Source organism: Micropterus salmoides, unplaced genomic scaffold, assembly GCF_014851395.1.
Source record: "Micropterus salmoides isolate LMB-PRFRI ecotype aquatic unplaced genomic scaffold, ASM1485139v1 Ms_hic_scaffold_1, whole genome shotgun sequence".
NCBI lineage: Eukaryota > Metazoa > Chordata > Actinopteri > Centrarchiformes > Centrarchidae > Micropterus > Micropterus salmoides.
The window spans coordinates 2,861,908-2,871,125 of NW_024040040.1; the positions used below are offsets into that span (position 1 = coordinate 2,861,908).

Below are 9,218 nucleotides of genomic sequence, written 5' to 3' on the forward strand. Positions count from 1 at the left end.
TACTACTCGTCCTACTACTACTACTACTACCACTACTCATCCTACTACTACTACTACTTCCACTACTCATCCTACTACTACTACTACTACTACTACCACTACTCATCCTACTACTACTACTACTACCATCCCCCCCACTACCACTCCTCTGGTTTGTAAAAACGGTGGGATATCACTGAATGGTGTCTGTATCTGTCCTGATGAATGGACCGGAGCAACATGCTCAGTAGGTGAGTCAGGTTTAGCAACAGAAGTACAGTCCACAGTTTTTTCTAATTATTTCTAAAAATATTAAAGTTGCTTCTGATCTGTTCTCAAGCGGAAATCCTCTAGCTACCATTCGCCCCAAAATCGTATTTATTGAATATTTCGTGGTCTCCAGCGGATTGACTTTCTCCATTTTGGACACTGGGCTCTACTTTCTTGTCAAATCAACAGCAGGCTAACACTCATTTTGGGTACTGCTATCCTGTCACAATTTTAGTTTTGTTTCACCACATAGTCTTTTGATTTATAAATTTAAACTCATACCATTACTAAAAATACAATTTCTTAGTCAAATACTGAGCAAGTTCTTAAGGTCACACCAGCATATGGAGTCTATGAATTAACACTGTATGCAGACGACACTCAATTTTCATTTGAGACATTTTCAAATCAAACAAACTTGCATCCAGTCACATCTTTTTCTGCCTTTGAATGAAATCACACCTCATCTACAATTTGCCTCGTGTTCTGTCTGAACACACCTTCAAGCGTCTTGTTTACCCACTCAATAGAACATCAACACTTAGTAGCAGATCATTATTTAGTGTTAATGTCAACCTCCTTTCCAAGACCAACTGACCAGCAAATCAAAACACAGCTTATTTTTTGTTAAACTTGTCCTCTTAGGAAATTTCTGTGAAGCAGATAAGCTCAATGGATACCTGTTCCCGCGCACACCCATCGGCTGGTTTGCATATTCTGAGCAAAAATGTCCCAAAGGAACAAGTGGTGGTGAGTTTCGACCAACCATCACTCTACATATTCATCTATTGCTATCTATCAATCTGTAAGTGTCCAACCATCCATAATATTCTGGTGTTTTTCTTTCCAACCCTTTTTAAATTTCCACCCAGCTGGTAAACCACGGGCTTCGACTAGATGTTCCATGAAGAACGGAACACTGAGTTTCGACCGTCCACCACAGGTGCTCCAGTGTGACCAGACGCTCAGTGACATACAACAAAATGTGAGAATCACATCACAGGAAACAGTGAAGGAAAGGCTGCATGTTAATTTGTTAAAAACAAACAGACGAATGGTCCCAAATTTCCACCAATTCCAGTTTAATGGCTAGTTTTGGCATTGATGTAGAAAGGAACATCCCATCCCATTTTTAGTTCAGGTTAAGGATAACATTTTGCATGAATGAAAGCAAATGTCTTTCCTCTCTCAGCTTACTGGTCCAGCTGATTTAGAGATGCTGGCGAGCAGCACTCAAATTCTGACCTCCAACCCCGAAGAGCTAACGGCAGAAAATGTTACAACTGCAGCTCAGATTGCCAACACACTGCTGCTGTCTCCAAACGCCACAGAGGTACAGACTGTCAACGAATCTGAAGAAGAACAAACTGCTCTTTTAATACTAAGTTTAAAGTGTGCAGTAGACGGCCAAGACCAAGCTACGACGACTATACAATAGTGATAATTTGAAGGATAAAAAACTTAAATGTACTGTATATATCACTTTTAATACATATTTTGATGTAACTATACTCGGTGTGTGCCGTGTTAACGTTTGCATTGCAGACTGTCAGGGTGGCAGCAGTAGCTACAGTCAGCCAGCTGCTGAATGCCAGCACGCCGGACGATAGCCAGGAAAACAACGCTACTCTGGGGTAAACTTCATCTAATCTTTGTTACAATTACTGCAAAGAATCTGCCTCTGCTAGCTTGTTCACATCTCAGCCCATGTGTTCCGTGTAAAAAATGTTCACCTTTACAGACCTATTGTAGCCAGAAGCTGGGGAGAGAGGTTTTCTCATGACAGAAATACGTTTGACTGTAGCTGAAGTGGGGGATTCAGGATCAAAATAGGGTTCAATTAGCTTGAAAATGAGGTGTCCACAGTTGTTTGGTTTTCAGTTCATATCAGAGCTTTCAGAAAAGAAATCCCCAGTTCCTCTGTTGTAATCATGACTTGGATATTGATGTGAAAGCTATTTACAAGTTCCTCAACAATGAATCAGAGCTTTACACCAGCTTCATCTGCATTTAATAAAAGCCGGGACACTCACTTGAAGCAGTTTTGGCTTGAGATCGAAGCCATACAGGAGCCTTAAAAGAGACAAGAAAAATCCTGATGTCAATACTTCAGATTTTAAAGCCGTTTGTTAGTTTTCTAAATGAATAAAACAAGATCTGAAGAATCTGACCAAACAACAGTTTTCAATACTTTCTCTTACAAACTCTCTTCGGACTTTAAATGCATCCACTTGGCTGTTTGATTTCAGGTACAAGGTTGTTAGTCATTAAACAGCACAAGGCTGCATAACGAAACCAAATGTGTAGTTCCTTCATGCTGCACACACAACATGTAATTAAGTGGAGGCTTGTATTAAAATATGGTAACATATAATATATATAATAATAAAATAAAACAATACACTTTCTTATATACATATATACAGACACGTATCTACCCCGAAAAACCCTGTAAAACACAGAGTCCACCTTCTCTCATCTGGGCGGAGACTTGCTCTGACAGCTCAGAACCTGGACCACCTGCCGAGTGCTTGATCCGGGCTGTTGATTGGGCAGGTCTCTGTAACGAAGTGGGCACAACAGTCTCTGAATTCTGTTGTCTGGTCAACATGAGTCCCTTTTGGTCCAGACCGGATCTTTAGGAGCAGAATTAAGTCCCAGCTGGGCCAGCATGGCTCCTCACTGGCTCTCTTTCCTCTCCTCTGAGCGATCACCCGCCGTGGCGCCAGGTCCGGTTGTTTGGGCCGGGTGGATAGTGGTCTGCTGCTCTTTAATCCAAAAACCCCGTCTTCATCTTCCAATGACAGTACTAATGTCAGAGGTAACGCATGTTTGGAAAAAAAGCCATAAAAAACAAATAAAAAACAAAAGTATAGCGAAGTTTGAAGGAGCTACCGGCTGCTGCTTCTACAAGCACTGCCGGTTGCCAAATGGTTTTCAGTTGGTAAATGAGCAGTGCCTAAAGTCGAGTTCAGCCTTTCATTTCATCTGAATTTTTTACCCTGCAGATTTGACAATGTTAGTATTTCTATATATTTCTGTGTATTTTGTGGCCAGCCTTACGGTGACCCTGGACCAGCTCTCTGTGAACCTCAGCCAAAGTCTCAACACGTCTCAGAGTCAAGTAGTCCAACCAAACCTGGTGGTCCAGTCGGCACAAATCCCTGCTGCAGACACTCAGGGAGTCCAGTTCACCTCTCTCTCAGGTCAGTGTCATGATTTAGTACGAGACTGTTCCGGTTTGAAGCCGGTCACATGATCTGATCAACCTCTCAGGTGTTCAGTTCTGCACTTTGAAAGCTGGTCTTATCCATCTAGAACTATAGCCAGGACAGGGATCATAAATAACCAATGACTGAATTATTATGGAACAAAGTTTTATTTACCAGCAGACCACCATGATGTCCCACTGATTTTATATGATCGTCTGTCCTGCTCTGTCCAGGTGACTCCAGGCTTTTAATTAGTCTAAAGTCCACATCAGCTGCGGTGTTATTTAATCTGCTGGATAAAGGTTCAGCGAAATTTTATGATGTTAATAGTCATAACTCTGTTCTGTGTCCTGCTGTGTCTCCGGTTTAGTCTTTCTTTTATTGTCTGTTTGTACTGCTGGTCTTTCCTCATGTTTCTGTATTTTTGCAGCATTTCAATAACAGTAGGTTGGACTTTTTTGTGAACTTATCTTTGTTTTTGTCCAAAAGCTGCTGGCAGTCAGCACCACAGCTGGATTTGTTTTTCACTGATCTCCCAAAAACCGCAACTAAATGAAATGGGTGGCCACGTCCACGTCTTTTATAGCCAGCGGTTGATGTCGAGGGCTACAGAAGCTTAAAGGGGACAATAATAATAATAATAAATAATAATAATAAACACATGTGCAGCCAGGTGGTGAAGTAAGAAACAAATGATTCTCTGTTTTGCAAACCAACATCTGAAATATAGCAGCAAAGAAGACGGAGCAGTTTGTGTTTCTGTGATTAGGAACGTCTGGCAGTTTTGTTGCTGACCGAATTCAGCTGAACACCAACGTGTCAACAGTTGTGGTGGAAAACGGGTTCGTAGCCGACGCCCTCATATACATAAGATTCACACCAGGTGAGTTAACTGCAACTGAGTGAACCTGCAAACTGTTTTATGGCTCACTCCGCTGTTTTACTGCATGGTAGTTGACTGCATAAAATAAAGGTTATTAAAGTCTCAAACATGCAAAATTGCACATCTTTGTAAAAAGTTTTATAAATGTTCTACAAATAAACCTGTCAGTTTCTTCTTGTGTCTGAAGAGGCTGTCAGTGGCCGTCAGAAGCCATCAAACGTCTCGCTGGGTTTCGTCCTCTACCAGAACGACCGTTTCTTCAGGTCGAGGCGGTATAGAAGGGGACGGGCCACCATCAGGGTCCTGTCGGCCAGCGTTAGAGGTCAGGAGCGCAGCGTGGTGCCGCAACACGTGGAGATGCTGTTCAGACCAACGGTAAGAAAATCAGATTTTAATTTAACAATTGTTTAAGGGCCTGTACCGACTTTTCCCGAACGCACACACGATTTCATGTAAAAGTCTGATACTGTGGCTACAACCTGTGTTTTTAACCTAAATTTGTTTCCATACAGTCTAATTGTCACCCATTAAAAAGTAGCTGTTTGTTGCAGTGGAACTGTTAATGGTTTGTTTTTTATGGCACCAATAAACCTGAATGATCTGCTGTGGATTCATCATGACAGTGGCTGCTGTGGGATTCTTTTCTGTTGTAGAGGAGGTATAATGAAAAACGACACTAAAGAGTACCCAGGGCCTTAAAAAGCGACACCAAGGGGTCTTGACTAAGCGCCCATGTGTTGAGTTGGGAGTAAGAATGTGTTGCAATAACTTGATAACGTGATTCTCTGACTTTTAGTCCAGCGCCATCATAAGGTCAACGTGTTGATGGGTCCAACACTTTTATGACCAAATACCTACAGAACTGATGATATTCCACATCAGCCTCAGCTGCTCACTCTGTTTACTGCTAATTAGTAGGGTTGCAACTAAAAACTATTCTGATTATCAATTAATCTGTTGATTTCTTTCATGATTTTATCGATTATTTGTTTGGTCCATCACAATTTCTCAAAAGTTTCTCACAATGTTCAAATGTTGTGTTTTATCCATCTCTCCAGGTCCAAAACCTTAAGACATCAGGTTTACAATTATAAAAAGACCAAGAAAACAAGCAAACATTCACATTACATCTACAACCTGTACAAAAAATTACTGTAGTAATTGATTATCAAATTAGTTGCCAATTACTTGCAAATGTAAGCATGCACACATGCTGAACTCCTTTGTTTGTTGTTTTTGGCTAACAACTTCAAAACAAGCTAACGGGTTACAAATTGTATGCGGACCTTAGTAGACATGGCGAAGATTGCGCCATGCAGACTCGCATTGGTTGCGAAAAGCATGAATTGCTCTTGTTTTCCCAAAGAGCTGATGTTTGATTTCAGTTCTTCTGTTACAAGGTCAAACTGTGTAAATGCATGAGCAAAGTTAGAGGCTTACAGATGTTGTATCTGCTGCTGTCTCAGATGATGAATGGGACGTCTCTGTACGACTTCGCCTGTGTCTTCTGGGACTACAGTCTGCAGGACTGGAGCACCGACGGCTGCTCTAAAGGGAACGCTTCAGACGGAGTCCTGAGATGTTTCTGCAACCACACCACCAACTTCGCTGCTCTCTGGGTGAATATCACAAGTGTGCACTGAATGTTAATAAATTTCAAATGAGTGGAGAAGAATGTTGTGGGAAGTCTGCTGGACAAAAAAGATTTATCATGTTGATGAGCTAAAAGGTTACACCATGACCATCAGGTATTTAATCAGATGTACACTTTCTTGCTTGAAGCTACTTGTTCAAAGACTTGAATGATGAAAATGTGATTCTGTCTTTGTTTTTCAGTCCTTCAGAGAGAAATATCAATATGCAGAAGCACTGGATGTGATTTCTATCGTTGGGCTTTCTTTTTCCATTCTGGGTTTGGTTGTAACGATCATTCACCACATTAAAGTGAAGTAAGGCGTTATACTATATTACATCAAAATGTTCCATTGTATTTTGTTTACTTTCTCACCGTCTACTCTTTCACAGTCAGTTCTTTAAGTTAGCAATTAGGTTGGCATTTCTTTAAGCATTTCACTTTCAGCCTTTTGGTTAGCTTTCCTCAGTGCCCCTTATTCAGAGTCACTCTCTGGTGGAAAGTAACAAGTACAGTACTTTCTACTGCTACTCTACGACATTTTTACTACCTTTATTTTATTTCAGAACAGGGAGACGCAACACATGAGACACAATTAGCTTAAGAATCGCAGATTTTCTCAGTCCGAACACACATCAATTCAATCAGTGTGACTTCCACTTCCCGAGGACATCTGTATCTCTGATGTCCATCCAGTATAAACCTGAAGAAATCTGTTTGGAAAGCAGAGGAAAAAGACACTTCTCATGGCTCCAGAACTGGGAATCATCAGGCTTTTAAGTTTTCTACAGTACCTTATTCTCAAAATATAACAACTGTGTCTCAAATCTTCTCTCTTTAGCTTTCAGAAAAACTATCGTGGGGTGCAGACCAACAAGAACTCTAAAATCGCTCCGCTGTGCATCTACCTCAGCCTGCTGGCCTTCATCATCACCTTCCTCTCTGGCGTTGGAAACTCAAGCACACAGAACAACGCTCAGGTGCAGGTCAACAGTCAGACCAACATTATCCCAGGGTCTGATGAGCACGTGGAGCCGGACCAAGGCTCGTGCTCGGCGGTGGCGGCTCTGCTGCAGTTCTTCCTGTTAGCCACCTTCATGTGGAACAGCGTGTACGGCACTCAGCTGGTGCTAATTTTCCGGAAGAGTCGCCGTGGTCTTCCTCCACACTGGAGTAAATTCAGCCTCGCTGTGGGATGGGGTACGAGAAGTTCAAATGTTGCCATGTAATGAATGTTTTTTACGGACTATAACCTAGCTGGAAGCAGATATAAGGACATTTTTAAACTTCAGTAATGTTCAGCTTTTTTTTTTAACAGACAGCAGCCTCCACTTGTGTTAGTCAACAGGAAGTGTACAAGTACTTTTATACACACTTACATCTGCTTTTAGCTACAGACGTGTTACAAACCATGTTTTTGCATGTAGTAGCTGCAGTATAGTAAACTTAAAGTCAAAGTGTTGCTGTAATAATGAAGTTAATGTATAATCGAAAAAATCTTGCAATATGTGTTACACAGGAAAACAAAATTAAAATAAATTGGCAGAATGAAATGATGAAAAAAAAACTAAATACAATGAAATAAAACACATAAAACAGGAGGAATATATCAATAAAACTTAAGGTTTGTTGTTGTTATATTATAATATTCCAACACGTACAACCTGTAATCAGGCTAGCTCCAGTCTTTACGCTAAGCTAACGAGCTGCTGGCCGTAGCTTCATGCATTCAGACATGAGAGTGTTAATCTGAACACTGTCAGAAAGAGAACGTCCCAAAATATCAAACTCTTTTAAATAAATTGTTGAAGTACATCAAAGTCTGAGCCCAAACAGTTAATGACCATTATTATTTTTTATTATTTTTTTAACATACAGCAGCCTCCACTTGTGTTAGTCAACAGGAAGTGTACAAGTACTTTTATACACACTTACATCTGCTTTTAGCTACAGACGTGTTACAAACCATGTTTTTGCATGTAGTAGGTGCAGTATAGTAAACTTAAAGTCAAAGTGTTGTATAATGTATAATCAAAAAAATCTTGCAATATGTGTTACACAGGAAAACAAAATTAAAATAAATTGGCAGAATGAAATGATGAAAAAAAACTAAATACAATGAAATTCAATTAAAAAGTCAAATGTACTTATAAAACACATAAAACAGGAGGAAATATATCAATAAAACTTAAGGTTTGTTGTTGTTATATTATAATATTCCAACACGTACAACCTGTAATCAGGCTAGCTCCAGTCTTTACGCTAAGCTAACGAGCTGCTGGCCGTAGCTTCATGCATTCAGACATGAGAGTGTTAATCTGAACACTGTCAGAAAGAGAACGTCCCAAAATATCAAACTCTTTTAAATAAATTGTTGAAGTACATCAAAGTCTGAGCCCAAACAGTTAATGACCATTATGATTTCCTAATAGAACATGGTGCGAACATCAAGTAAAGGATATGCTTTTCAATTTAAGGTTTAATTTAAAGTAAGTTTAACGGTTTTAACTTCCTGTCTCCTCTTAGGAGTCCCAGCAGTTGTCATGGCAATCACACTGGGAGCCACCTACAGTGTTGACAATCCTCTGGGATACAGGCAGGAGGAATTGTGGGTCTATTAATATCATTACCTTTACTAATTTATTAACTGACACTTTTTGCATCACTTCTTCAATTCTTAATTTTCCAGTTACAACCTATCAAAATTATCTAAATTAGAATTCAAAATAAAATTCTGTGTATTTGATCAAATCTTGTTGACAAAGTCCCAGGTCTGACATGTCTGATTCTTTTTGGTCCTCTAGCTGCTGGCTCGTAGCTCTGGATAAGGCCAAACGGTTCGACTTTGGGAAGCCGATGTTTTGGGGTTTCCTGCTTCCAGTTGGTCTGATTCTGATCTACAACATCGTACTGCTGGTTCTGGCCTCTCTGATCACGTGCAGGACAGACCCCAATCTGAAAAGGTAGTGGACGTTTCATTTCCCAACGTTTATCTTCAACGCAACATAAGTCTCTCCAAACGAGGCAGATTGAGGCTGCTCGTTGCACCCAAACCAAGAAACATGACCCACATTTATGATGAAGTATTAGGGCTGCTGGAGGTTTTGAGAATTACGTCACAATATTTTGAGAATATTGTAATATTTCAATAAACAAGGTAAATGGGATAAAGTAGGGTTAAGATCAAAACAAACAGCATTCATTGTTGTTTTGTTTGGTTAAGTGTGTAAGTTTTAGTGAC

The 9,218-nt window shown here is 40.2% G+C and overlaps 1 protein-coding gene, 2 long non-coding RNA genes and 1 pseudogene across 3 annotated transcripts; 2 read left to right on the forward strand and 2 right to left on the reverse strand.

The window, feature by feature from the left end:
- Positions 1-9,218, reverse strand: part of LOC119887775 — an 878,746-nt pseudogene that overhangs the window by 699,601 nt on the left and 169,927 nt on the right.
- LOC119917800 lies at positions 140-1,234 on the forward strand. The gene is made up of 3 exons (XR_005447338.1): positions 140-230; positions 895-999; positions 1,122-1,234. It is a non-coding gene; the product is annotated as an uncharacterized LOC119917800 (long non-coding RNA).
- On the forward strand, positions 1,409-6,558 carry LOC119910376 (adhesion G-protein coupled receptor G7-like). The gene is made up of 7 exons (XM_038729011.1): positions 1,409-1,582; positions 1,795-1,883; positions 3,307-3,455; positions 4,231-4,344; positions 4,532-4,719; positions 5,811-5,963; positions 6,181-6,558. Exons 1-7 carry the CDS (start codon positions 1,424-1,426, stop codon positions 6,295-6,297), a joined length of 969 nt encoding a protein of 322 aa, XP_038584939.1. The 5' UTR covers positions 1,409-1,423; the 3' UTR covers positions 6,298-6,558.
- Positions 2,306-7,020, reverse strand: LOC119917626. The gene is made up of 4 exons (XR_005447318.1): positions 6,886-7,020; positions 5,785-5,959; positions 4,506-4,704; positions 2,306-2,322 (listed from the first exon to the last, which is right to left on the reverse strand). It is a non-coding gene; the product is annotated as an uncharacterized LOC119917626 (long non-coding RNA).